General features: G+C 45.4%; 12 protein-coding genes across 12 annotated transcripts; 4 read left to right on the plus strand and 8 right to left on the minus strand. All coding sequences in view use genetic code 12, as the record gives it.

The window, feature by feature from the left end:
• Window positions 1-124: 124 nt before the first annotated feature.
• Window positions 125-1,285, minus strand: LODBEIA_P03180 (uncharacterized protein; the record flags this gene model as incomplete). The annotated part of the gene is made up of 1 exon (XM_066973261.1): window positions 125-1,285. The coding sequence occupies one exon, from the start codon at window positions 1,283-1,285 to the stop codon at window positions 125-127; it is 1,161 nt and encodes a 386-aa protein (XP_066827256.1).
• A 1,287-nt stretch (window positions 1,286-2,572) lies between these two features.
• Window positions 2,573-3,832, minus strand: LODBEIA_P03190 (uncharacterized protein; the record flags this gene model as incomplete). Its single annotated transcript, XM_066973272.1, has 1 exon — window positions 2,573-3,832. One exon carries the CDS (start codon window positions 3,830-3,832, stop codon window positions 2,573-2,575), a length of 1,260 nt encoding a protein of 419 aa, XP_066827257.1.
• Window positions 3,833-5,141: 1,309 nt separating this feature from the next.
• On the plus strand, window positions 5,142-5,975 carry LODBEIA_P03200 (uncharacterized protein; the record flags this gene model as incomplete). The annotated part of the gene is made up of 1 exon (XM_066973284.1): window positions 5,142-5,975. One exon carries the CDS (start codon window positions 5,142-5,144, stop codon window positions 5,973-5,975), a length of 834 nt encoding a protein of 277 aa, XP_066827258.1.
• A 139-nt stretch (window positions 5,976-6,114) lies between these two features.
• LODBEIA_P03210 (uncharacterized protein) lies at window positions 6,115-6,729 on the minus strand (the record flags this gene model as incomplete). The annotated part of the gene is made up of 1 exon (XM_066973295.1): window positions 6,115-6,729. The coding sequence occupies one exon, from the start codon at window positions 6,727-6,729 to the stop codon at window positions 6,115-6,117; it is 615 nt and encodes a 204-aa protein (XP_066827259.1).
• A 267-nt stretch (window positions 6,730-6,996) lies between these two features.
• Window positions 6,997-8,487, plus strand: LODBEIA_P03220 (uncharacterized protein; the record flags this gene model as incomplete). Its single annotated transcript, XM_066973306.1, has 1 exon — window positions 6,997-8,487. The coding sequence occupies one exon, from the start codon at window positions 6,997-6,999 to the stop codon at window positions 8,485-8,487; it is 1,491 nt and encodes a 496-aa protein (XP_066827260.1).
• Window positions 8,488-10,089: 1,602 nt separating this feature from the next.
• On the plus strand, window positions 10,090-12,291 carry LODBEIA_P03230 (uncharacterized protein; the record flags this gene model as incomplete). The annotated part of the gene is made up of 1 exon (XM_066973317.1): window positions 10,090-12,291. The coding sequence occupies one exon, from the start codon at window positions 10,090-10,092 to the stop codon at window positions 12,289-12,291; it is 2,202 nt and encodes a 733-aa protein (XP_066827261.1).
• Window positions 12,292-12,640: 349 nt separating this feature from the next.
• On the minus strand, window positions 12,641-19,252 carry LODBEIA_P03240 (uncharacterized protein; the record flags this gene model as incomplete). The annotated part of the gene is made up of 1 exon (XM_066973328.1): window positions 12,641-19,252. One exon carries the CDS (start codon window positions 19,250-19,252, stop codon window positions 12,641-12,643), a length of 6,612 nt encoding a protein of 2,203 aa, XP_066827262.1.
• Window positions 19,253-21,569: 2,317 nt separating this feature from the next.
• LODBEIA_P03250 (uncharacterized protein) lies at window positions 21,570-22,385 on the minus strand (the record flags this gene model as incomplete). The annotated part of the gene is made up of 1 exon (XM_066973339.1): window positions 21,570-22,385. One exon carries the CDS (start codon window positions 22,383-22,385, stop codon window positions 21,570-21,572), a length of 816 nt encoding a protein of 271 aa, XP_066827263.1.
• Window positions 22,386-23,060: 675 nt separating this feature from the next.
• Window positions 23,061-24,389, minus strand: LODBEIA_P03260 (uncharacterized protein; the record flags this gene model as incomplete). The annotated part of the gene is made up of 1 exon (XM_066973350.1): window positions 23,061-24,389. The coding sequence occupies one exon, from the start codon at window positions 24,387-24,389 to the stop codon at window positions 23,061-23,063; it is 1,329 nt and encodes a 442-aa protein (XP_066827264.1).
• A 233-nt stretch (window positions 24,390-24,622) lies between these two features.
• On the plus strand, window positions 24,623-24,928 carry LODBEIA_P03270 (uncharacterized protein; the record flags this gene model as incomplete). Its single annotated transcript, XM_066973361.1, has 1 exon — window positions 24,623-24,928. The coding sequence occupies one exon, from the start codon at window positions 24,623-24,625 to the stop codon at window positions 24,926-24,928; it is 306 nt and encodes a 101-aa protein (XP_066827265.1).
• A 72-nt stretch (window positions 24,929-25,000) lies between these two features.
• Window positions 25,001-25,699, minus strand: LODBEIA_P03280 (uncharacterized protein; the record flags this gene model as incomplete). Its single annotated transcript, XM_066973372.1, has 1 exon — window positions 25,001-25,699. One exon carries the CDS (start codon window positions 25,697-25,699, stop codon window positions 25,001-25,003), a length of 699 nt encoding a protein of 232 aa, XP_066827266.1.
• Window positions 25,700-25,925: 226 nt separating this feature from the next.
• LODBEIA_P03290 (uncharacterized protein) lies at window positions 25,926-27,398 on the minus strand (the record flags this gene model as incomplete). Its single annotated transcript, XM_066973383.1, has 1 exon — window positions 25,926-27,398. One exon carries the CDS (start codon window positions 27,396-27,398, stop codon window positions 25,926-25,928), a length of 1,473 nt encoding a protein of 490 aa, XP_066827267.1.
• Between the last annotated feature and the right edge of the window lie 186 nt (window positions 27,399-27,584).

The raw sequence follows: 27,584 nt of genomic DNA on the forward strand, positions 1-27,584 counted from the left end.
TTTAATTTTAATATACCTTTATAATGATTTGAAAATTATCCTCATGTTAAATGAAAAAAAGCCCCCCTACTGAAGTTCCTCTGACAACTTACTTCTTCTTCTTCCTTTTTTTTTTTTTCTTTTATTATGCCTTCTTCGCCTTTTTAGCATACGTCAGTGGCTCTTCAACAACGAGGAATTTAGTCTTGATTGGCCCGTCAAAGTCCCCCCCGGCCACTGCATGATTGTTTTCAAAAGAAGTCTTGGTGGGGGACTTTAAGCCCAGCTCGCCATGCAGTAATATGGTAGTGCCATAGTTCTGTCCCTGTGGATATTGACCATTTGCAATTGTGTTGTTTTGTAAAAGAGGCGAGATTGGGTCGTCTCGAGGTCTAGATGGAGGGAAATGCGAAACCGAGTGTGCTCGATCCCGGTCTGTTTTCACTTGGTACATTTCATTTTTGCCACCAAGGTCGGATTCGTAGCGTGGCTGCGTGTTTGGTGCGGTTGCCGGTGGAGTAGGTGTATTCAGCGAGTTGTTGTCTGCAACAGCACTGTGCTCGCTTTGTGGCGAAAAGGGCGAATTCAAATCGGTAGCTTGTTCGGACGGGGCCCTGGCATTCATCATCATCATCCTCTGCTGTGCCATTGGCTCATTGCTATGGTGGTTGCCATTTTCATTGGTCATGCCAACGAGGATGCTTGCTGCTTCCAATAATTGAACTTGTTGATGCTTTGAGATTAATAGTTTTTTCGTAACGTTCCATTCGGGGGTGTGTTCCCATAAGTGTTTGGCCAATGACGATATATGTTTGTAGCCTTTGCCGCACGCCTCGCAGCGGAGTTCTTCCTTGACTCTACCGGTTTCCCCTTCGCTTATTCTACGCACAACAAACTCTCGCGATAACTTCGGCACCACGTTACTGTTATGAGTAGTGGTGGTGGTGGCTGAGGCTATAGCTGAAGTTGCATCGTGAGAGTCTCTGCGTGCTCCATTATTCTGCTGTCGATACTGCTGTGGATATTGAGAAGAATGTATACCTACTGGCAGTTGAGTTGGTGGTGGTGCTGGAGGTGATGCTTGTTCGATTTTTGGTATTGCCGCTGCCAGACTCGGCTGTGGGTGTTGCGGGACATTCGCTTGAGCATTGGTATAGTTTTGATACGAGGGTTGCACATGCAAAGTCAGAGGATCCAGTACCGACGAGGCATTGTGGTGTTGAAGTATAGGTTTATGTGGGACTGTATACGGTGTCGTGTGTGAATTTCTCCGGTTGTAGTTGTATTGGTGAGTGCTAGCAGTCATTTCTTCTCAATCTCCTCTAGTCGGTAGTGATCCTGCAACTGTTCTGGCTGTGTCGAGTAAACGAGGGAGTATAGGGGCAAGTCTAAATACCGAAGTCGTGAAAATGTGTCTATGTGTGTAGTTTATATGTTCTTGTCCATCAAAGGAGAAATAAATGTCTAGGCCCGCAGGAAAAAACTTGTCTTCCAAGTTTTTTTTTTCAGTATGGGGGCTGGTCTAAGCTGGATTCCAGGTTGCAAGTAGTGAAGTAGACGTCCAGGACCAAAGTGTTTGAAATGAATTTTTGGAGATCAAGTTGAGGAAGTAAAGTTATGAAAATTGTTGAATTTTGATGGGTTTCTGCTTCTGCTTCTTCAAAAAAAAAAAAATTAAAAAAAAAAAAAAAAAATTATAGCCTTATAATTTTGGGAGTATATACAGTGCATGTCTTGCAGGAGGAGAATAAGCCAAAATGCGGTGTTTCTTTACACTGCGATCCGGGTACTTTTTCGGTTCAAGTGGTTCTGTTGGAGGCAACGACGAGAGTGAGGTGTCGTCGGACTTTCGTATTTCTCTCGAAGTGGTTTTAGGCCCTACAGAAGACCCACAGTTGACAAGCTGAGAGATGTCATGAATTGTATGGCGCAGAAGAATCGTCTCTCCCGCTCAATAGTAAATTTTTTTTTCTTTCTCGCGACATATGTCAAAAACAAAAAAAAAAAAAAAGGGAATTGTAGAAGAAGAAGAAGAAAAGGAAGAAGAAGTTGGAAAAGAAGTTGGAGAAGAGGAGGAAGAAGTATGGGGGGGTTCAATTCCGAATGATTTCTAAGGAACAACAACAACCGGGAGGTGTTGTAAGAAGTTTCCCAATTGTAGGCATTTTCCATTGTGTTCCTTTTTCTACCTAAGAGCTAGCCACTGGCAAAAAAAAAAAAAAAAAATTTCACACTTTTCTAGGCCACTTACGAATCAAGCCGCACATTGATTTTGTAGAGGGTTCTTTTTTTTTTTTTTTCTTTTTTCAAAGTGGTTGGTGGGTGAAGGTGATGAAAGTGCAGGTGAAGTTGAAGGTGTGATGGTGATGGTAAGACTTTAGTTGTTACAAGTAGTTAGGGAATGACGCAGAATGCTAAAAGATTTACGACATACAAAACAATGCAAGTGAAGTACTCGCAACTACCAACAGCTCATTTCCTCGTCTCTCGTCTCTCCTCTCAGCCTTCCACATTTCTCTCCCATTTACTTCAAAAAAACAGAAGGAAATGAAGTGAAATCAGTTCAGTTCAGTTCGGTTTGGTCACCGTTGCGTCAAAAAGATTCGTTATCCAAGATCAAATCGATATTGCTATTATGATCTCCAAACCCTTCTTCCGTCTTGTACAACATCTTCTCAATTTCATGAGACAAGGAAGCGACATCCAATCTGGACATAATCTCGGGATCAGTTTGTAAACTTTGAATAAACAATTCAATGTCACGTAGCTTATTAAAATAAAAATTGCGTTCTGTTTGTAAACTGTCGCAAGATAATCGATACTCGCTTAGTTGGAGTTTCATCGATTCATTTTCCTCTTCCAAGCTTTCAATTTGTTTAACTACTGAATGGTTGTTGCTGTTCTGCTGCTGCTGATGATGATGACTGTTATCGTTATTATTGTAGTTATTGTTGTTATTGTTGTTGCTGTTCTTGTTGTTATTATTGTGTCCATTGCTAAGATTATCACCAGTAGAAGGGCTCTCATTCGAAGTGAAGGAAATGTTTTGATATATTGGGGAGATTCGATTCATGGGATCTGCACTTTCTCTTAGTTTGCCACAAGTCATTGTCGAGCTACCATTGGCTGAGGCTAACTTCTTTTCACCTGCTTCTGACGAAGCCTTTCTTGTACGGTGGCCCATTGGTGTTGAATTTCTCGACCCAACTGTTGCCGTTGAGGTTTTTCTAGGCCTTACTCGAGTGGAAATCTCGGAACTTGCATAGTTTGAAGAAAGTATATTATTGGGGCTGCCAACGCTGTAGTTGTTACCATTGCTAACGGGACTGATATTGCTATTATTGACACTGCTAGATGCATTTCTGGTCGCCAAAGTTGCAGGAGGCTTGGCAAACGTGGGCAGCTGGGTCTCCACCGGTGTCCCCACTGGTCTAAACGTGCCATTTCGACTCAGTTTCACCGTTTGGTGAGGACTCAGAGTACCGCTGATTTTTCTTTTTGTTGCCGCGTCATAATTGAAGTTGATCTCCTTGTGTTCATTCCAGTATCTTTTGAACCATTGTAGTAGCTCGAGGTTATCCTGCAAGCGGCACTTTATTAGCCTTTCAACGTTGATCTCTTTTGTGATTTCGTGCTTGGTGAACTGCTGCTGCAAGATTTTCCAGTTATGACGGCAGTCATACTCGGATTTAGCGCCAAATTTGACTTTGTTCAAAGGGACACCGCCCACTATCGAGTCCATAAGCTGGCAAAACACGGCCCCGGTCCCACACTGCTCAATCTTGGTGTAGTTTAGATCTAATACTGTGTTTATCCACTGTAAAAGTTCATTTCTTGATTCACCAACCACCATCTTGTTTCAAAAATGAAGAAGAAGAAGAAGAAGAAGAAAAAAATATAAAACAATTGGGGAATGGTTTTTTGTATAGTTTTTCCTTTACTTGCGTACTCGTTTGGTTAATCAAATTGTTAAATAACGGAGAGCATCTGCTTTCACTCCCATGAGGTATGCAAAGACGGAACGTGTCTGGGCCAGTTGGTGAGTTGATTTGCACTGGAGACGAGTGTGTGTGGTGCGTGTATGGTCTCCGGACCATTTTGGTTGTAAAAAATGGTGAGTTTCGATACTTGAATAACAAACAAACAGGAACCATAAGAGACTGCAAATGGACGGCGGCACGTGACTTGCGGCAGCCACGCGTCGTTGCAGCAACAGCAACAACAACACACTCTAGCTCTTCGTTAAAGAAACTATGTGCCACCTCCCCTTACGTCGAGGCAAGTTCAAGTACACTTGAGAGGACAGCGACACAGGTTGAAGTGATTCCTCCTACGGAAATGAACCATTGAATAACGTTCAATCGCTACTCAAGAACTATTCAATAACAGCCGGTGTAAGCTTCTCTTAAACAACCCTTCCAAGCAAACTACGCGAGTGGCTATGGGTTTCACGCGCTTTCCGGGGTCAAGAGTTGCTGAGAGCAAATGGAGAAAACAAGTCTAGGCCTGTACACAACAAGAACAACATCAGCACCTTTCCCTCCACCACATCCTGCCGAGTAGAATGTAACGCGTGTTGAGTTAAAGCAAGCTGTAGAGCATAGAGAGTGGAAACGACAAGGGCGCACACCTGCTTCTGCTGGGCGAAAATTGTGAGGTATGACGTATACTCTCGTATACTCTAGCACCGGGTAGTCTTGCAATGGAAAAGTGTTAGGGTGGGTTTGGCTGGTAGTTGGTACAGCCACTTCTGTTGGCATACCATCATCACCATCACCATCATCATCATCAACTCACACTATAAATAGAACGAAACTTTCTCTTTTTCTGTTTTAATTGGTTCGATGCGCCCCTCGATATTTATCTTATCTCGTCAGCTCCATTCCCCCTTCTCGCTGACCCTAACACAAGTCAACTGCAGCAAGCTTCTCCTTCTTCCACCTACATATACCTATAACCACTGGTTCTTGTCTGAGTTCGACTCAAGATCAATCGCTCCAGCAGAGACGCAGAGAGCGAGGAAAAAAAAATTGTGAGTCTTTTTTTCTCCTCAATATAATTTTTATTGAAGAGCAATACCCCATAGGAAAAGAGGAAACTGGGGATATTTGACCATTCGTATCTACTTTTCCTTTGTTCAGTAATTTGCCACCACTAGTCCAATGGCTGCATCTTCCTTGTCCACGGGATATGACAAGCACTCGAACGATGGCTCTTCTGCAATTGCATCAGATTCCGACGTCGAGGTGCTTGAAACACACGCTGACCGTCCAGGCGGAGGAACACCGTTGAGAAGATCCTCTTCCTTGTTTTCGCTTTCTTCGAAAGAGGATATTCCCAAGCCTGAACAGGTTGAGTATCTCAAGTTTATTAACGACAATAGGCATTTTAGTTTGATCAGAAACTTGCACATGGCCGATTTCATCACGTTGCTCAATGGTTTCAGCGGGTTTTACGCAATTATATCGTGTCTAAGATACACGTTGACGGGCAAGTCAAACTATGTGCAAAGAGCGCATTTCTTTATTGTCTTGGGGTTGTTTTTTGATTTTTTCGACGGCAGAGTTGCTAGGTTGAGAAATAAGTCGTCGTTGATGGGACAAGAGTTGGACTCGTTGGCGGACTTGGTGAGCTTTGGCGTGAGTCCCGCCACCATTGCATTTGCCATTGGGTTTCAAACTACCGTGGATGTGTTGATGTTGACGTTTTGGGTCTTGTGTGGGTTGACCAGATTGGCAAGATTCAACATTTCCGTTAACAACATCCCCAAGGACAAAACCGGCAAGTCCCAGTATTTCGAAGGTTTGCCTATCCCAAGTAATTTAGTATGGGTTGGATTCATGGCTTTTTTGGTTTACAAAGACTGGATACATGCGAACTTGCCACTTGGGGTTGCATTCAAAAATACTCCGTTTGAGTTCCATGTGGTTGCTCTTGGGTTTGCGCTACAGGGGTGTGCCAACATTTCCAAGTCTTTGAAAATTCCAAAACCTTAGAGTTGTTGTTGCTGGTGGTGGTGGTGATTGTCATGGTGATCATGATGAAGACGATGACGATGACGATGACGATGATGCAAAAGGTGCAGTATATGTTTGTATTTTTTTTTTTTTAAATTCAAAAGGATTTCAATTCAGACTAGTACTTGATATCTACAGTTTTTTCAATTTTTCCTCCCTCTTTGGTTTCAGCAAACTTTGGCTTTGCAAACGTCATAATAGAGGTATTGCGAAAATCAAGCCCCTTGTACCTCCCCGTGGCCAATTCCTCTATAAACTCAAGAGGAAAGTTCTTTGGGTCCAACAATCCCACATCATTGATCTTGAAAGGATGCAACTTGTGGGTATGCTGCGCTTTATTCATGAAATAACACGTATCCCAAAACGCGCTATTCAACGGAATCAACCGAAACATGAAAACGGGCCAGTACCGTATCGAATGTTGACGTTGTCCCGCGTTATCTTGCAATATGCCAATTCTTCTGCACTCGCAAAAGAAAAAATTCAATTGGTATAGCAATTCCGGTACCCCGTCCACTGCTGCAATGATTTGCTGAACTTTTGTCTCCACGGGCGACTTGCCCGCTTCCTCAAACTTTTCATCGATTCTGTTGGCTTCGGCAATTGCCTGCCTTATATTGGGGAACTTGAATGATATATTTCGCCTTGTTGCAATTCGACATGTCGGATTTCGGAGCAAAGCCAAGTTTGCAGTGGAACGGAAGAGTGCGTTACACGATATTAGACGTAGCATCTGTTTCTAAATGTTTCTGGTGAAAGTTCCTCTGTCTTTGGAGCTGTGTGATGGGTGGTGTTTCCAGGCAGCAGGTGTTGTACAACAACGTCTTAACCGAGTACCAGCTGGGCCATCCCCGAAAAAAAGCTCGAACAAAAAAAGAGGTTCAAATTTTTTTTTTAATTTTTCAACCTGGATTCAATCATTTCGATAGAACAGAGACCTTTTCGTTTCCACCCCGCTACAAACATCCAAATACGTATATAATCCAAATTTATGGCAAGGATGTTGAGTCAGCCGGCGAAGCTCTTGTTGAAAACGAGTTTCTTGAAGAGCTCATATAGACCAGCTCTCACTGGGGCATCACGCGCATTCGCTCCCAAAAAAGCAAGCCTAAATCAACCCATCAGGTTTGCCTCATCGAAACAGGGCAACTCAGCAGACAAGAAGAAAGATGAGAAACCAGAGTCGATCTTGAACGACGACATGCTTGCAAGAGCAGGGTTTGAAGATGTGGATCCCAAGCAGCAATCGGTAGCCAAGGAAGATGGCGAATCGGAGTCATTGGGTGATGAGGACGACAAGAACGCCGCTGGTTCAGGCCCACAGGGTTCGAGAAAGAGAAGGAGGGCGCAGACTTCAAAAGATAGACAACGTGAGAGATACGCCAACATCTTCTATATGACCACTTTTGCAGGTGCGCTTTTGGGATTAGGTTACATGAGTAGAGACTGGGATTCTGGAAAGGAACAAGAAGATTTGGATGGGAAAAATATTGCCAATGGCTATACACCAGGGTTGATGTATGAGAGATTGAGCAAAAGATTGGGATCGCTCTTTACATTCTTTTCGGAACCTGCATTTGAAAATTTGTTGCCTCCACCAGCTCCAGAACAGTATCGCCGCCCTTTGACCTTGGTTTTGACCTTGGACGACTTGTTGATCCACTCGGACTGGGACACTCAGCATGGTTGGAGAACAGGCAAGAGACCAGGCTTGGACTATTTCTTGGGCTACTTGTCCCAATACTATGAAATTGTCTTGTTTTGCACCAATTCGCAATTTTACTCGGAAAAAGCAGTTGGTAAATTAGATCCATTCCACGCTTACATTTCATATGCTTTGTTTAGAGAAGGATGCCGTTACAAGGACGGTAAAATCATCAAGGACTTGTCATTGTTGAATAGAGACTTGGGCAAAACCGTGTTGATTGACGTTGATGAAGACTCAGCTTCGTTGCAGCCAGAGAATGCAATCATTGTTGAAAAATGGGACGGCAGGCCAGATGACTATTTGATCCGCATGATTCCATTTTTGGAATACCTCGCTACTCAACCAGTTAAGGACGTGCGTCCGATCCTCAATTCCTTCCAAGATAAATCCAACATTGTTGATGAATTCACTGAACGTGAAAAGAAGTTGAGACAGCAATGGGCCAAGGACCACAAGAACTCGGGCCAACCCAATGCAGGTACCTTCCTTGCCAAGTTTCTCGGTATGCCCGTTCCCGAACAGAAAATGCCTCTCGATATCATCAGAGAACATGGTCAATTGCAGTATCAGCACTTTCAAAAATACTTGCAGGAGAACGCTGCCAAGTTTTTAGAAGAAGAGCAGAAATTGAAAAACGAGTTTGGTAAAATGACCTTGAACAAGTTGATCACGGAGGGCGCTCCAAACCCTGAAGAAATTGCAAAAGTTCAGCAGCAAAGAGCCGCTGAGGAAGCCGAGAAGCTGCGAGAAGAAGAAGCTGCTGCTGCTGCTGGTAAAAAATAAATCCGGTTCTGCAATTGAAGACAAAGAGACAGCAAAATAATAGTGAAGAAGGATAAAAAGTACAGGTCAAAATATATATTTGCCTTTCGTACTCACTAGTCATGTACATGTATATATATCTATATCTATATATTTATTCGTCTCCCGCGAAAGAAATAATACGATAATCTGACGTTGCGCGCGAACCTACATAGATTGACTTTTGCGGGTTTCTTGTAGGTTCCATGTAGGTTTCAACTAAGGCGCATATGGGGAGTCGTAACTGTGTGTCCAGCAAGGTGTATCTCCATTTTTCGGTCATCATCCACCAAGGTAAACGTATAATTATATATATATATATTAACTAAACACACGTCAAGTTGAAGTTTTCAAAATGCAAGCTCGACCAATATTACCAGGATATACATAGTCTCAGAGATCCTCCCCCTGGCCTTTACGAGGCATTCCCTGGAGAAACGGCTAGCTCAACCTGGACATTTACTTCCAGCGCCAGATCCTGGGCACGTGAACAACCCATTCTGGCTCTTTTGCTATTTTCGTTTTTTTTTTTTTTTTTTTTTAAATTTCGCAGCCAATTGCAAACTCTTTTTTTTTTTACTTTATCTGATCCGGTCTCGGATTTCACACATCACCAGGAAGATTTCAATCTGCACCCTCTCGTACCGCCCAGAGTGTCAGCAAACAGAGAGTTCAAGGAGGCTTCGATTATAAACATTGCACATGAGGCTGGGCTAAGTCGGGTACGCCGTTTTAGTTTTGTCTTTTTTGGCTGTGACTAAGCAGAGGAAGCGATATCCTGGTAGTATATATCCTGGTAATATATGCCCCACGAAGAAGCAGCAAAACTTGCTCACCCTTAGTTTTCCTACTGTTTTTTCTTTTGTAGATTTGCTACGGTTTGTTAATCATGGGGGGAGGGGTAAAAAGGTTCAAGCTGTCTTTCGGGTACTAAATCAGAGGAGGTTGGTTCCACCAATGAGATCCATCTTGAAATCTGTAATTGAGAAAAACTGTGTCACAAACGTCCCCCGCAAAACCGGGTTAGCTTGTGAGCTCCATGTGGCTATACTACACCTTGTTGTTAAACCTCAAGGATGGTAAGTCAGCGTGCCGTACTGTTGGTTTACTCTGGTGTCGTAGTGGCAGTTGTTGCATTGGTTCTACAGAGAGAGGAAAGAGAGAGCACAAAATGAAAATTTTTTTTTATCTATTTGATCAGCAATAATAACAAGTCCAGAATAATCGGCACTTGCGTTGAGCTAAAACAATCCCTCTTTCTTCTTCTCCCCCCTGCTATGTTGTTTTCAGCTGTGAAGATAAATACTTGTCAGATTTCCCCAATTTCTTGAAATTTTTCAACCAATAGGAAATAGTGGCCATTTTTGAAACACGCCTCCCTTCTTTTTTTTGTTTTCTTCTCATGAAGAAGCACCACCAGCTTTGATCATCAACAACTTCGACCGACTTAAATATACAACCGATTTTCACCAGAGCTAATAAAGTTCCCACAAGGAAACATTTACACATACAACAGAGAGAGAAAGCGAATTAAAGTATAACTAGAGAAACTTTTTTTTGACAAAAGACAAGATCCCACACACAATGAATACACGAGGACCAAGTATAGCTCCGAGACAGATTGGCACGAGCTCCCTGACTCAACCCATCGCAATCGCACATTCGCCCAATAATAATAATAACACCAACTCATCATCGACGGGCTCGACTCCAAGCAGTATAGCAGGCAGTAGCCCCGCGAATCCAGCATCACCACCCACAGATGATATCTCCATCAGAATGCAGGGGCACACGACCAGCAGCATTACGACGCTGATTATGACTTCAAAAGAATGGGTCTTGCCACCGAGACCCAAACCCGGTAGGAAGCCAAGCGTCGATACGCCGGCATCGAAAAGAAAAGCACAAAATCGGGCGGCACAACGGGCGTTTCGTGAACGGAGAGCCACTAGAGTGCAGGAACTCGAGCAGAAACTAATGGAAGTTGGCAAGGAGAAGGAAGTCAAGGAGATGGCGTTGATCAGCACCATAAATAAATTGAAAGCCGAAAACCATTTCTTGACAAAGAATATGGAGCAATTGCGGCAGGACATGAACGAAATGAAACTACAAATGGAGCAACTGCTGCTGCTGCAAGTTGGAGGTGCGATGAGTCACGCTCAAACACGGCACCATAATGTGCTATCATCCACCCACCATCAACATCAACATCAACAACATCAGCAACATCAGCAAAAACAACACCAACAACTCCGAAATAGCACCGAGACAAATGCCACTATATCCCCGTCAAACAACAGTATATCCCCCACGGGCTCATCGTACTCACTACAGCAAATTTCACCGGCGCCGTCAGCGGATCTGCCTCAGAATATCACACTTTATACCCTGCACCTGCACCTGCACCTGCAGCAATACAACAATCGCAACTCGAATCAAATCATGACCCCACTGTCGAATAAAACTACCCCAGATAAGCTCTTGCTTCCCGCAAACCCAAATGCAGAGATAGACGCATCAAACTTTGACTGCGGCGTTTGCGTCAAGGAAGAATGCTTATGTGAGTCGGTGGGGTTGAAAGAACCAAGCAAAAACCCGACAGATCTGCAAACTCAACTTGAACAGCAGTTGAAATCATTCAAACCTGAGCCCGCGGTATCCCTCAAGAGAAAGAGAAAAGCACCGGGCGTGGACGAAGTCAAGGAAGTTGACTTTACGCGGCAATTTGCCACCAAGTCGAAACCAATGCCGGATTTGAAAAAGTTGAAAAAGAACACAACGTCGAACAAGACCGACGGCACCACCGCCACGGCATCTCATACATCGTCAAGCTTTAACGAGGACTCGCCTATGGAAAACTGCGGTTTCTGCTCAGATGACACGCCATGTGTATGTCGAGAAGCCGCAAAGGAAGCCGCGAGACTAAACGCCTCATTGAATAGCAACATCATAGTCGAAGAAGAAGAAGGAGAAGAACAAGATGATGATGGTCACGATGAAGGAATTGTCGAGTTTGGACGTGGTCACCACAGCAGAACACTACCTCCCATCCAGTTCACCCAGGGAAGCCGCAAGTTGTCACTACCAGTAATGCACCCGGGCCCACTGGTGGAAATTCGAGAAATCACAAACCTCACCCCCGGGGCAGTGCCCACGGTGATTGCACGGACCCAGGATCCAATGCAAGCAATCCAAACAGTCATAGTCGAAGAACAACAACAAGAACAAGCACAAACACAAACACAAACACGAGAACAAGAACAAGACAATGATGGTGAAGACGGCGGATGCACCGGTAACCCAGGCGCATGCAAGCAATGCCAAATGGACCCCATGAGCACCCTCTTCTGCACCACGGTAGCATCAAAAAGCAGCGAACTATCATCAGTTCGACCACACTCATCGCGCACCAGCTCCAAGACGTCGATGCTGCTCCAACTCAACTTGCCCAATGCTCCTCCCCCACCACCCCCCACTACTTCCATCAATGGTGATGCGCCTAGTCCCATCCCGCCGCCTTTGCTCGCGAGCGGCACCTTCATCAACAATAGCACGAGTGGGCCCTCGACTCCCAGCGCCACGGGTTTGAGTGGTGGTGCTGGCGCGGGCGCGGGCGGGATGTTTATACCTTGTGCTGATGCGTACAAGACCCTTTCTCGACACAAGAAATTCAACAGTGTGGATTTCAGCACGTTGGTGGGGAAGTTGACTACGCGTGGTATGCAGGTTGAAGTTCAATCCGTGGCCAATGTGTTGCGAGAATTGGATAGACGGTTGTATAATTGATATCCCCCTTTCCGTTTGTTTTGGTATATTTTAGTTCTTCACGTTGTATTAGTTTTCTAAAACCAACGAATTTTTTTATAGAGATGTGAGAAGAAAGGCACTGATGACAGCAGTAACGGTAGTATTAGTAGTAACAGTATTTCAATATTTGTATAAAAACTAATTCAAATGTAAATCAAACAAAAAAAGAGTTAAATTAATCTAAAATCTAAGCATTTAAGAAATGTTGATGATAAAAAAAAAGTCCAGCATGAAGCATCCAAAATAAATTATCCTTGAAAGGGGGGGGGGGGGGCAACAGATGAGGACGTTCATTACTTCAGCTCTGTTGGCTCTTTAATTAAAGACTTTAAATCCATCCACCTGGCATGTGGATAGTTTGAGGTGCAGTATTAGTAGTGGCAGGTTGTCCAACAGGGGCAGCAGTTGTTGAAGACAATCCTTCACTCTTTAAATCGCCAGTTGCACCACTACCCGTTGCGGTAGTGGCGGGTTTTGCAAAGTCGCTAGTTGAAGTAGCAGTCTTTTTATCGTCTAATCCTCCATCTTTAATATATTCAGATGCAGTGGTTGTGGCGTCAAAGTCTCTAGGCACATTTCCCGAGCCAGAACCAGAGCCAGAACTAGAACCAGCAATGCCTGAAGCTCCACTAGGATATCCACCACGGGCAGCAGAGGTTGCGGATTTCAAAGTGGACTCAGGAACATAGTTTGGACTTGAGACCGGGTTGATTTGTGGTGTTTGACGTGAGCCTTGACGTGAGCCGTAGTTTACACTTGGTTCAGTCGAACTTCCATGAGATGATCTACCTGCCTGGCCGTGGTGTCCTGAAGTATCGTTGATGTTGGATGAGTATTCATGCACGGCAGATTTTGGGTACGCGTTTGATCCAGACAAGTGTTGATCGGAACCAGCTCCGGTCTTAGCTCCAGTAGTAGTATCGTTGTGGGCACTTTTGTTGCCATCGGTGACACCCAACGATGCCAAAGCTCCACCGAGACCTGATGCACCAACGATACTTGACGCTAAGCCGGAAAGGCCGTCCAGGGAAGTAGATTCTCCCTTGCGAGCAGCAGCTCCAGAGGAGGAATGGCTTGTACTTCCTGGTGCGTCATAGTTTGAATACGTGGGTAATCCATTGGTATCATCAGTGGTGCTTTCTGGAAGTCCTTGGCTGGCTCTATCAACTTGTGATGGTGATGAATATCCACCAGAAGCACCAGTTTGTCCATGAGTGTTGTGCAAATACTTTTCGTCAGTAACGTTTGTGTGTTGTGGAGCAGTACTTGAGTAACCTAATGAAGAGCCATATCCTTCGTTACTGAGCTTGGAGTGACCTGAAGAGTGGATCTTGCTTTCGTCGTAACCAGTTCTGTGACTCAAAGCTGGGTTAACATCTTTGGAGTGGCCACTGGAGTGGATTTTTGATGAATCATAACCAGATCCCGAACCAGATCCCACACCATAGCCAGTGGCCTTGTCAACAGGACGGCCCTTTTCATAGCCAGAACCATAAGTATCTTTCGAACTGTAATTTTGATTGACAGCTGGGTTACCAGATGGGTAAGGTGATTGCACTTTAGCTTGGTTCTGGTAATCGTATTTTGTATTTGCTTGAGTATGGTGAGTTGGCTCAGTCAATCCAGCACCGTGGTGCTTAGAGGATGCATCTCTAGCAGCAGCAGCAGCTAAACCTCCAACGCCTGCTCCAGTGGCAGCTCCGGTAGCGGCTCCGGTAGAGGCACCAGAGGTGCCGCCACGAGCTTGGATTGGCGAGTGAGGAATAGCAGATGGGACAGCAGTTGATGAGGCAGCCGATGTCTTCTTTGGAGTTGATCCACGACTTGAAGATCTACTGGAAGCACCTTCAACAGTCAAATCCTCATAACGAGCAATTTCACGACCGTTTTCATCTCTGACTGCTCCCGAGCTAGCGTCGACTTGCAACTCTTTCACCTTGGCAATCACAGAGCCGTGGGTTTTTTGCAATCTTGCAACTGCAGCTCTGGCAAGCTTGGTGGCTACCGCATTGTCTTTGATACCTTTGACATTGACAAAGATTTCGTCATCGTCACCTTTGGTGGATTTGCTTGAAGGGACAGTAGCAGGTTTGCTTGCACCATGTCCAGACAAGCCACCAGCTGCCGCTCCCGTAGCAGCGCCAACACCAGCACCAGCACCAGCTGTACCGGAACTGATTCCAGCGTTTCTACGAGCAGCATCATGTAATCTCTTTCTGGCCAATTCGGACTCATCGGCTTCCTTACCTTGTCCAGGAACAAGTTCTGTCCTTTGTCCAGCTCCGGTGCCTTCATATCTAGTATCTGGCTCGTATTGACTACCGTGTGTGTAGCCGGCGGCTCTGGATTGACCCAAAGTATCAGGCACGAGCTTAGTCGTTTGACCTGCACCGGATCCTTCATATCTAGTATCTGGCTCGTATTGACTACCGTGGGTGTAACCAGCGGCTCTGGATTGACCCAAAGTATCAGGCACAATGCCAGTCTTTTGACCGACGCCAGCACCTTTATAAGTTGTGTCCCGATGACTAGTGTGGCCGTGAACGTAGCCTGCAGCTCTGGCTTGACCCAAAATTTCGGCAACACCAACTAGATCGTGGCCGTGGCCGTAGCCTTGACCTGGAACTTCTCTAGCACTGACGTATTCCTCTTTGTAGATTTCCTTATTGTTGGCATCAATAACCAATTTTCCAGTGGTCAAATCAACACCTCTCTCGTCCAATTTCTTGGAGGCGTTTCTAGCCGTTTTCAAAGCCTCGTCCTTGTCTTCGATACCAATGACTTCAACAACAAGATTATCTTCATTATCCTGTCCTCTCTTGTGAGCAGTCAGTTCACCAACCAACTCAGAGTTGCGGTCAAGGTTGGCGCGTTCAGCTGGTTGACCATATTCATTGGCGTGTCTGGAAGCACCATAAGCTCCAGCTCCAGCTCCAATAGCAGCAGCTTCCTTATTAGAAGAGCCATATGGCGTGCCATGAGCCCGGTTGTCTCTTGCCTTTTTATTTTCGGTGCTTCCCTTGGCGTAACCGTGTTCAAACAAATCACGCTTTAATTTTTCAAATTCAGCCTTAAACTTTGAGTCGTGGTGGCGGGAGTCGCCAGCAACAACATCTTTCTGTTGACCTTGGAGGTCTCTCCTACCTTTAGCATGGCCGAGCTCGAAAAGTTCCTGCTTCAACGATGGATGCAAGTCTGACTTCGAAGCGTCAGTCTTGCCAGACCCAACACCTGCAGTGTGATCAGTCGTTCCTTTTCTGAATCCGTGATCATACAACTCTTTTTTCAACTTATGGTCCAAAGAAGCTACAAATCCACCAGCACCAGCGGCGCCAGCAGTGCCAGCGGTAGCATCACGTCCATGGTTCTTGCTCTTGAGATCTCCGAGTGCGCTTTCATAGCCCAGTTCATATACTTCCTGTTTCAATCTTGGATCCAACGCCTTCTTTACATTATCCTCCTTCTTTTCCGATCCGAGTGGTTGAGTAGAGTTGAATGCAGCACCGGAAACGTCCTTACTGTTGTGTGCTGGGGTTGCACCATAACCAGTTCCCTGCGTTTGCTTCTTAGTTGGCGAAGAAGATGATGAAGATGAAGAAGGAGTACTAGTAGCACCGGCAGCTGTTCCCGAGCCGCTACCAACAGACTTTTTACTACTTTTGTCATCCTTTCCTGAGCTTAAGCTTCCTTTGTGGGGCGTGCGATGCCTCGCAGAAGAGGCATCACCACCGTGGGCAACACCTAAGCTTTCTTTAATTTCTTGGGTGGTGACTTGTGGAGCACCAGCTGGCAAGGCTTGCACGTCACTACCGTGATCAGTTGATTTAGTTGTACCTTCCTGATCGATTGATTTACCGTGGTGGGGTGACAATTTTTCAATACTTGGATCAGATTCTTCAGCAACGTCAATCAATGATTTTTTGCTACCACTAGTGAAACCGTGCTTTTTGTTGTAGGCGGCAACGTCATCTTCAATTTCCTTGAATTGGCTTTTGGCAATGGTACTTTTCTCCTCTTCAGTGGCGTCAGGAGCAAGTGTTTCTTCTTCCTTCAACTTCTTCTTGTCTTGCTTGTGAGCAGGGACTTTCGCAATCGATGGATCTGCTTTTTCGGCATCCTCGATAAGCGAGTCTCTAACGTCGAGTTCCTTCTCAGTAGGGTGGTTGCTTGTTGGTTCGACAAAACCGTGTTCCTTGTTCCACTTGGAGGCGTTCTTTTCACCCTCGGTCACTTTGTTGCTGTAAACAGTGTGTTCTTCTTCAGCAGTTGCGTCTGGGCCGAAACTCTCTTCCTCTGCAAGCTCCTTTTTGTTGACCTTGTGTGGTGGAAGCTTCTCAATCTCTGGATCGACTTTTTCAGCATCTTCGATCAATGAGTCCCTGACATCACTTTCCTTGGCATATTTAGAGCTTGAAGCAGCACCGGTACTTGCACCGGTACCTGCACTTGCGCCAGTAACTGCAGATGTACCTGCACCAGTGCCAGTGCTTGCACCTGCAGAAGAACCTTGTCCAGAAGTAAAATCGGCCGCCTTACTTTGAACAGCGTGGGCAACGTAACCAGCATATCCAGCTGCACCAAATGCAGCGCCCTCGACTGCCTTTTCGGCTTTATCCAAAACGTTTCCATCTCCTCCGGCAGTAGTCTGGTCCTTGCTTATTGGAGTAGCTCCTGTGTGAGCTTGATCGTTTTTAAACTGCTGCTTACCTTTATCATAAGATTCATCCAAAACTTCCTTCTTCTTGCCTTCATCGTGAGATTTATTCAAAACTTCCTTTTGCTGAGTAGAAGGAGCTTGAGACGCTTGTCCACCTTGAGTAGCGCCCGAAAGTCCCAAGTAGCTTGCAGCGGCAGCGGCAGTACCTTCAATTGCATGCTCAGCCCTGCCAAGGATCCCCTCTTGGGGAGTGCCATCTTGTCCTGTGCTCCTTGAGTGCAAAGTTTCAGCTTGTTCCTTCTTAAACTTGTCTTGACCAGCTTTATAGGATTCGTCAAGAATGGCCTTGTCTTTGACTGTAGTTGATCCAGCAGCACCCAGTCCTTCCTTTTCGTTACCGGATGCGGCGCCAAATCCCAAGTAGCCTGCAGCTGCTGCAGCTGCTCCTTCAACAGCATGCTTGGCTTCTTCAACAATGCCTGGTCCTTGATTTTCCTTCTCGGCCTTCTTTTCGCCTTGATCGTAAGCGCCTGACTGGACACCTTTCTCATAAGCACCCTTTTTGGCATCTTGGGCTTGTGCTGCTGACACGTGAGAACCTTGGCCATGGCCAAGACCCTCGTAGAGATCTCTACCTTGCTGAAAGCCGGCGTCGTAGGCATCCTTCTTGATACTTTCAATGTTGTGCGAGTCCGAATGCTCGCTAGATTTATTCAATCCCAAGTATCCAGCTGCTGCTGCCAAGGCACCGCCAGCACCAGCCAAGACACCCGCGCCTTGAGAAGCATTGTCGTTGGTGTTCTTGTCGGTCTTTGCGTTGGTGAACTCGTGTTGGTCGTAGTCATCATCGGCAACACCACTAACGTTGGGGGTCTTGATGGCTTCGTCCCGAACGGCATAAGTCGAGGCGTTGCTTGGCTCCAGTCTCAACTCTTTAATCTTTCTATCAGTTTCGCTGATTTCCTTGTCGAGGTCGGAAATTTTCCGGTCAGTGGCAACTGGGTCATAATTGTCTTGCTTGGCGGAAGCAACACCGGGACCACCAATGGCGGTGTTACCGGTGTGAATAACGTTTGGTTGCTGTGCCTGTGCCTGTGCCTGTGCTGGGTCGTGGTCTCCACCAGCTGAATGACCAGTGTGACCTTTTTCCTTGTTCAAGATTCCGGAAACACCATCGGCATTGTAAGCAGACTTGTTTTGCTGGTGAACAGCTTGAGGATCAACTTCTTCCTTGTCAGCAGTGGTACCTGCCCCACCGACTTGTCTAGCTCCTAATAAAGAAGGATCCTCCTTGGTGTCCTTTCTACCTTGCTTGTTGCCTTCTTGGTAGGCCTCATCCTCAACTTTTTCAGCAAAGGCATTTTCTCTGTCTCTTTGCTCGTAAGCAGTTGGCTTGGTTTTCAAGTGGTCGGTATCAACGTATTTGGCCTTGGTTGCTTCTTGATGGTCTGCTTGGTAGTCGCCGCGGTTGTAAGCCGAAGCCGCTGCGGGCGAGCTGGTAGCGGCCCCGAGTACACCACCCTGGGTGTCCCTTGGATCAAAGAATTTGCCATGGCCCTGGGCTGGCCTGGCGTCGTCACTGTAGCTAGGGTTGGTGTTCCCGAGAACACTATTGTCGTGGAATGTTTCATCTGGTCTAGTGCCGGATTGCTTGGAACCGCGAGCACCTTCCTGTTGAGCCAAGACGGTTGGATCGGTTGGGTTTTTCGAATTGGAAAAGTCGCCTGGAACTTCGTGGTCGAGTGGCTGTCTTGAGCGGATTGGTGGTTGAGAAACAACTCTGCCCTTGGAAGAGCTGGCAATGACATCGTCTGCCCCCGTGCCATATTCCGACGAGCCAGTAGGACGTGGGTGGGCATTGCCTGCTGCATAGCCGCCAGCACCGCCGGCTGCTGCCCCGGCTGCTGCTGCACCACTTCCCGAGTGACCGCCAGTTTTGCCTGTTTTTGCGTGATGGTGAAACAATTTCTCGCCTTCATCCCAGGCCTCCTTGAGGATGTTGTCGTGCTCCTTGTTGCCGGTTTTGGATGCGGTGGATGCGCCTGCTGCCCCAGCGCCTGCTGCCCCAGCGCCCACTCCAGCACCGGTTCCTGTTGAGGTGCCCGCCCCACTACCTGCTGCAGTAGAGGCGGCGCCGAGGTTTTCGCCTTCCTTGTGAGCTTCGTTCAAAACATTCTCCTGGCGTTTCGATTCGGGCGACGAAGGTGTTCTTGTAGACTCCTTCTCCTTGTCGCCTTTAAAAGTATGCTTCAATTTGGAAAAGAATTTATTGTCGGAACTCATTTTCTAACCTGTGGGTTCACAATTCCAGTTTCGGTTCGGTTCGGTTTCAAACTGATTTCTTAAAGAAATTTAAAAAAAAACCTCAATGTAAAATCACACACACTGAGAGTTTGAGTGAACGGGTTGAAAAATTGAATTGAATTGGTACAGTTGGTCGAATGAGTAGTAGCAAGAGGTCAAGAAAATGTTGCAATTGCAATTGAGTGAGGGAGAGCAATTGAGCTGGTTATATATATACACTCAGACGAAAACAACCGGTATTTTACAAAATAGAACCACAATTTCAAGAGTAGATTTGGTATGGCAATTTGGCTATTTTTCTTTTTTTTTTTGTTTAATTGCTATCGGCCCTTTTTTGCAAATTCAGCTTAGTATGTACGGGGGACATGCACGGAGGGATCCCACACCCACCCTGCCTCAGAAAGAGATATGTCATGCTTTTAGTCTTGAATTGAACATAGCAAGGTTAGAATTAACTATCGAAATTGAAAGCGGAAGGGTTGTGGTTCAAACACTTGTTGAAAACGTTGTTGGTGTTAGCCCATCATGATTTCCTACAAGAGCTTAACCCCTTTCTTTTCTCCCCCCCCCCCCCTTTTATATTCTTGTTCTCGGCGTCGAAGTAAGGGGGTATTAAGGGAACGTGTGTGTGTGTGGTGTTGATTTTTCGACTATAATAGTTGAACAGCCCTCCAACACCAAGAAATGGCGCAATCGAACCTTTCTTCTTCTTCTCTAGTTGTAGTCTAATTGTAGCATAGGGTATCTCTCAGATCTGTGGTTTTGAAGCCTTGTTGCGAAAGTTAAGGTCAAATCAAGCAAACTCCAACATTGATCACTACAGCAAGCATTATCATTTTTTTTTTTTTCCCGAATGTTCGTCAAAAAATTACCCCTCAAGCAATTGCCAAGCAGGAACAAGGAACGCAAATGAGTAGCGATGGAGAAATTGTTCCGGCGTGGGCAAAAACACAAGTATCTTCTCATACCATCAACTAACTGGTTATTCTGTTCCATGGGCCGAAAGCCATCAAGAGGAGGAGGCGGGAGGAAAACGCACCGTTTGATGCTTATTTTTGTCTGCTTTCGAGTTGTTGTTAAAGTTGCGAATTTTCACTCTGGAAACAACAAGAAGGGGGTGCAAATTCGCATCTTCTTTCTTCCACGGACAAAGTTCACCAGAACTCCCAGTTACACAAGCTATGGCTCCTCTAGCCTTTGTACCTCATAGCAGCTCGACTCTCGAAAGGAAGCAGCGAGACAGAGAGGCTCTTGACGTAGACATAGACATGTCGCATAAAAGCAAAGTTATACACCCGCTTTTTCTTCGTCTAAAATCTCATTTGCAGCCGTGGGTACAACCTCGATAGAATAAGGTGAAATACAAGATGGTGGTATGGAGCTCAAAGAAATCATGATTCAACTACTCTAATAAACAAGGGCTGCTCAAAGTGCTAATTGCGCTGAGGAGCCCACTAAAGGGCTTTTCCCAACCTTGTGCCTGCCGAAACTACGGCTTCCAATTCTTTTTTTTTTTCATCCCACACTTATCAGAATCGAAAAGAATGAAACTTACGGGGGAGGTCCAGTAGAGCAGTCCAATCTTTGTCTTGTCGAGTCTTTCAAAAATAAAAAGTTCACATGTAACAGAGATTCGGGGGCTTCTTTCGCAGCTAGCGAGATGCATGATAGTCATATAGCCGGAATCAATAACGTATCCACCACTCTAAAAAAAAACCATGTAGGCGTGGAACCAAAGCTCCGAAGTCCAATTGAGCAATCAAAAAAATTTCCCAAACAATTTTCGAATTTTTTTTTTTTGGCAGCAACCAACACGCTTGGAACTTCTGTTCGTCATGACGTAAGATTACATGTGGGTTGAGCTCGCTTTTTGCCAATCCACAAAATCTCGAACTAGGAGGGGGGGATCAACCAGATCTCTCTATTATGTCCGCTGAATCTCCCAAACCTTCTACGGTCTAAAATCTATTTTCGTTTTTTTTTTTTTAAGATTGCAAAAAAAGACAAAAGGTGCTTTAAGTGCAGCGGTATACGAGCAGGGCAACGGCTTTTGCTAATTCTTGATCGGCATTGTGCCCCCACCATGTAGAGGTAAGTTTGTGTTTGAGCGGAGTCAAGTGTAGTGGAGTATGGAGATATTGCTGGCTACGGGGGATATATTATGCTACAAATTGTTAAAGTTGGGTCCAGTTACTTCAGGTTCAACAACGGCTCGTTATACCTCACTTTCTCTAATTAGCGTTGCTTCAAATAGCCAAGGTGTATCACATGTACACACACACACCGTGAATGCATTCTACTTATATTCGGGCCGCTTGTTGCCCTTGTTGTAAATCAACCTCGCAACAAGCCACTCCAAACTCTCCTTCAACCCTTGATTCTCCAAGACACTAACTGGGATAAGCTTCGAGTCAGTCGCCTCCAACTCGCTCACCAACTTGATGAACACGCCCGTTTTCAAACTTACCAAATCAACAGCCTGGGGCAAGTCCTGTTTGTTAGCAAGCATCAAGACCGGCACATTCACAGTGCCATTGCTCGAGATCTTGGACTCCTCATCGTCGCCGCCAATAACCCAGCTATCGTCGTGGGCAATTTCAATCAACGTCTCGTAACATTCTTGGAAGCGTGCCGCGTCAGTTGAGTCTATAACGAATATTATCCCGTGACACTGCGTAAAGTACCTCAGCCACATGTTTCGCAACGATTTCTGGCCCCCGAGATCCCAGAATTTCAAGTTGATATTTCTGAATTGCGTCGCTAGCGGGTTGTGCTTATCCGAAGCTTCGAACTTTACGGTTGTGGTGTTTTGGCCTACAGTAGGTAGTATTCGTTTTGATTTAAGAATCAGCGTTGTTGACCGGAGCTCCTCCGATTCTCCATTGGCTGTAGTCGTCGAGTTTGAGGTTAAAGCAGGTCCATTGTTGTTACTAGTGGATGACTTTTTCAAGGGTTCCGGCGCTGACCCCGTTGCTGCTGTTGACGAAGGGTATAGTAGCTTGATGTGTTCGAGGAATGTTGTTTTGCCCGCGTTATCTAGCCCTAAGATTAGAATATTGTATTGCTCTCGTTTCGAGTATTGTGTATATAAAGATGACGCCAAGTGGAACATTGATGCGAGCCTGCGATGGTGATATCAATGATGATGACGAACACGACAACCTCCTGTGGTTACAATAGGGGATCTGCTAGATCTGGGATCTCCCTGATGAAAAGGTCCCTTTTGGTTTTGATAAAGGGACAGGCTGTAATCCTCTCTGGTAAAATTAACTATGGTCTTTTCTAATTTGCGATATTTCTCGCTTGTACTTAGAGACGCCAATTTGTTGAAACCGAACCGAAATTTTTCACACTTTTTGCTCCTCCTCTTCTTCTTCTTCTCATCCCTTTCTTTCCAACCGTCCCATGAGACTTGTACACCTTTGATTCAAAATTGTATGTACTAGCAGATACTGTCCTGCTTTTTATCTTTCTTCTTTTTTTTTTTTGTTTAATAATGATGAACAATTTGATAGGGACAACTGAGTTTCACCACATTGAAGATTGTTGTTTAAATTAAGATAGTAGAAAAAAACAGATCTGATCAACCTAGAAAAAAAAAGGAAAGAAGTTACTGGACAGTTTTACCCTCCAATGTTCCGTGTTACAGAGTTCGAGTTACTAACAACAAGCATTTCAGGTTGACGCGATTTTTCAATCAACTCGTTTTTTTACTTCTATATTCCAGATTTTGCACTTGGTCTTTTTCAAGTGTTGACTTTACACGTTCTTCTTTGCAGTGTTGACTTTACACGTTCTTCTTTGCAGTGTTTGATTTCCCAACGTAGATATAAGTCATCACAAAGAAATACCAAGCAACAATCACAAATACAGTGCTTGCAATGTATAGCCATGAGTTGGTGATGTCCCAGGACCTTTTGAACTCGTCATTGGCCAAATGTCTAACCGTGACAACCTTCTTATCCAAGATATAACTCAATCCTTTTCTTTTATAGTCCAACTCAAAAGTAAACATGCCGTGATGGTCAGGGATAGTAAAGTTTGCAAAATAGGCATAGGTGTCTAAAGTCGTGCCATTCTCAGTGGAGCTGACTGGACCCAATGGCTTCAAGTTCAATCGTTGGTAAGGGTCCAACATCTTGAATGACAATTGTAATTGCTCGTCGTCTTGCTTGACTTTGTATGGGACCCATTCGCCATTCACGTATTCTGAAACGCCAATCGTATATATGGCTTGATCTTTAATCTTCCATAGTTGCGGCTCGGGGATATACGGTTCGCTGGCCTTGACATATTGAACAAATTGCAATTTAATCACACCAGACTCTTGGAACGCCCATTTGTATAGTGAGTCGTCGGCTAACAAGTCAGTTGAGCCGATCCAGACTAATCTGGCGTTGTTAAGCGCTTGCAAAGCTACGGCCAAGAACCCTTGTTCGCCAAAAGTCCACGTAGTCTCGCCGCTGATCACCTCGTCGACTCTGTTGGTGTACCCAGTCTTGGAGCATTTGACAATAGGTTGAATCAACTCGCTGTTGGAAACCAAAGCCGCACTGCCGCCGCTGAATTCACTCGTTTGCAACGAGGTCAAGATCCTGTTGCCCTCGACGAGATTCTCCTCCTCGGTCAACTCAACAATGCCATCTTTGGAGTTGAAGTGGTCAATGTAGTGGTAGTTCTTGGGAGCAGGGTGGATGCCCACTTCGTTCAAAAAGGACCGGATGCCATCCACCAACGCGTTGTTTGAGCCGCCAACAACGAAAATGTTGCCTCCTTCATTACTGAATTTGAGCAATTGACGTTGGTTCAAATTGGACTTGTTCTTGATGGCCTTTTTCAGGGAGGGAAACAAGACCAAATGGTCAAATCTTAAGCTGCCCTGGTAAAACAACAGCACTTCTTCGTCATTATAGTCAGCATAAGCAGTCTCAAATTTCGAACTCAAGAAATTGATAAACTTGGCCACGTCTGGTGGTAATGAAGGTGCTGTCTCGTTCAATGGTATCAACTCTGGATCGTACAACACCAAGGCATGTTCAATTTCGTGTTTTTGAGACAACGCACGAGTCAAATTTAGACACAACAACCCAATTACCAATTTGATGAGACATAGCATCGTGAGGACTCTTGAATGGGGGTAAGTTATACGTAGATATATATATATATTTCAATTTTGACACCCTATTCGGAATACGTAGTTGTTGAAGTGGCCGATCTCTTTTGGCAAATGTCGCGTTTTGCTGTCGGGTTTTTTTTTTTGGCATCTACGACACCATCTCTTGAGAACTGCCACTGAACTCGATTACCCATACCACCAACTACGTCCGTGTCTCGTGTCCCGTGTCTTTCATGCCCATTAAAGTCAAAGTAGAGTTCCTTGGGGGACTAGACGTGATATCGTCGTCGGTAAGACAACACAAAGCCACGCTTCCCTACGAAGAAGGCGAAGCAACCATGAAACAAGCAATAGAGTGGATCACTCACAATCTCATCACGGATCCCAAGGACACCCCGGTGTTTATAGAAGACGGCACGGTTCGAAACGGGATTTTGGTGTTGATCAATGACACAGATTGGGAGTTGGAAGGAATGGAGGACTACGTGGTTGAAAATGGCGATGTGTTGACTTTTACCAGTACGCTACATGGAGGATAATTTTGGAAACAGTAACAAAAAAAAACGATAGATTAATTAGATGAATAGACAACCCCATATTCGTCTCCATCATCATATTGGGATGATCCTGCATCCCAACAACCCCTGGCCCTCCCAGTCGTTAGTTGGTCGAAGCACCAAAGTCTCAACACGGCCAAGTCGCTGCACTTGAACCTCGATATCCTGGCCTATCCTAGACTTGATCCGTTCAACTAGACTCTGCAACTTGTTGTGATTCAAAGCATGTATATTCTCGTCGAATAGAACCATGGCGTCACCTTCTTCCAAGCCTGCGGCAGACGCGGGGCTTCCAGGGATGACCTCCTTGACCTGCGCAAACGGGATCGTGTAGCCCCTCTTCTCCGCCCCCGCCGCATTCGAGCCCTCGACATCTGCGCTTGGTGCTTCGCTTTGACGCCGCGCAAACTCCTGTTCGATTTTGGAATCGAGGATTTTCAAAAGCTCCTTATAATCATTGCGCAACCTGATGATTTGCACGCGGATCAAGCGAATCGTGACCACGTCAATGTCGCTGCGAGGGAACCCGTCTTTGGTCACTAGCGGGGTATCCATATCGGCGTTATATTTCTGTTGCAATAGATTGAATAATATACGTAGTTGCGACTCAATTTCCAATTTGAGATTCAGGAGTTGTTGGAATGTGAATGCGGAGAACTTCGCAGGGTCGTATTGTTTGAATTGGTCTGCGTCTAGGTTTAGTGAATTCATTAGACCTTGGAATCCTGACACGTCATGGTCGTCTACTGTCATTGTTATAAATGTATAATTGGGTATTGTATTGGAGGTTCTTTCTTTCTTGAAGGAAGCTTGAACTGCTTTATTATCACGAACGTGGTATAGGGAGTAGGGGTTTTTTTTTTTTTTTGGTACAAATGGCAAAATTGGAGAGTATCCTCCTCGTGAGAAATGATACCTGCGATGACCTTATGTTTATGAATGAACTCTATGTACTATACAAAATATGGAAAAGTGGAGGTTAACGAGTACCGTCAGTACTCATTGGTAAAGAATAAGTACTAACAGCTTCAACGTCGTCATCTTCGTTACCTTCACTGATTTCCTTCCATGACGCGATAGTCAATGCTACAAAACCAACAATGACCAAGAAATCACCAACAATTTGCTGGAAATCTAGCGCATTGCCGTAAATCAACCACTCGACTACCCCCACGACAAAAATCGTGGTTAATGCACTGACTGAAGACAAGACTGGGCCAGTCAAGGCCATCAAGGACAAAAACGAAGCACTAAACATCAAGTTGCCGAAAATTGAGACTGCAATGTATGTCCAAATGCGATGGGTGTTTTCGCCGTAATCGAAAAAGTTAAACTTGTGAATGTGGAAAACTTCAAGGACAATGATCAACGTGATCAAGATCAACAAAGTGAATGCACCCATCAAGCTCATTACAAAGTTGGAAAAAGTCAGCTGTCTTCTTGGGGTGATGATCTTGGCCAAGTGTTCCGGCACGCAGAGGAACTTTTTGTATAGCACTTCGTAAAGACCGTAAAGTATAGCACCAAAGAAAATAATGACATTGCCCCAAAATCTGTAAGGGTACGGATCTTTGCCTGCGTCGTCTTTCTTTTCAACTTGGCCATCCTCGCTCGATGAATAAGCAACGACAAACACTCCGGCCAACGCAATGGCAACCGAGCTGATTTTCAACCAGGAGAACTTTTCGCGCAAGATTGGTATGGCAAAGGCATAAGCTGTGAATGCCGAGCAGTTGTAGATGGCGGTGACGTCCGCGGCATAAGTCATGCTCATGGCACCGTACCAGGTAAAACCAGCCACAGTGAGAACCACCGTGATCAACAATGCCCGCTGGGCAATGTACCGTATTGCCGGCGTCCTTACAAAGTCGTAAATACAAGCCAGGATCGAGGCCGAGCCCGAAATGTGGACGTTTCTTTCAATGACCTGGTTCAAACTGGTGGTGGAGGTGTTGTCGTGGACATTGGCCTCGTAGATCAATATAGCCGTGTGGTAGACGTTATGAAACTGTTTAACGATGCATTTCTTGAAATACAGCCACGTGCCGACTTTTTGCAAAGGTATCGTCTGTACTTCCACCTCTGGCGCTTCTTCCAACAACCCCAGATTCGAGCTTAGTCTCTGGTATTGCGCTGTTGCACCCGGCACATTGGCGACTTTGGCCGATTTCTTCTTGTATCCAGCACGGCCGTAGAAAGTGCGGGCCAAGCTTACAAAGATGGCCTGTATAGGCCACAATATCCACCATGAACCATGGGTCACTGTTAGCAACAAGATTGGTTCGCTGAATCTCAACTTGTATGCCTGTGAGGTGAATTCTGTCTGCAACACAAATGACGACAACGATAGTATGAATAATGCTACTATGAAGATGATTTTGGTTTTGGAAATGCTATGTATGCTTGCTTCGAAATGTCTTTCATTCTGTTCCAGTAAGTTAGTCACTGCCATGATTGGGAAGTGGTGCTGAGGCTCTGCTTGGTAAAAGTGACCCCTTATTACTGCTGATAATCTTGGTGGGGGTTCTCTTTTCTGTATTTTTTCTTGCACAGCAATCTCAGTTCTCTTGACGGTTGGTGATTCCTGCGACGTCTTGCGGACAAAGGGCCAGGTAGGAACAAGCGAGGGCGAGACAGA

Source organism: Lodderomyces beijingensis (genome assembly GCF_963989305.1).
Source record: "Lodderomyces beijingensis strain CBS 14171 genome assembly, chromosome: 1".
Classification (NCBI taxonomy): Eukaryota; Fungi; Ascomycota; class Pichiomycetes; order Serinales; family Debaryomycetaceae; genus Lodderomyces; species Lodderomyces beijingensis.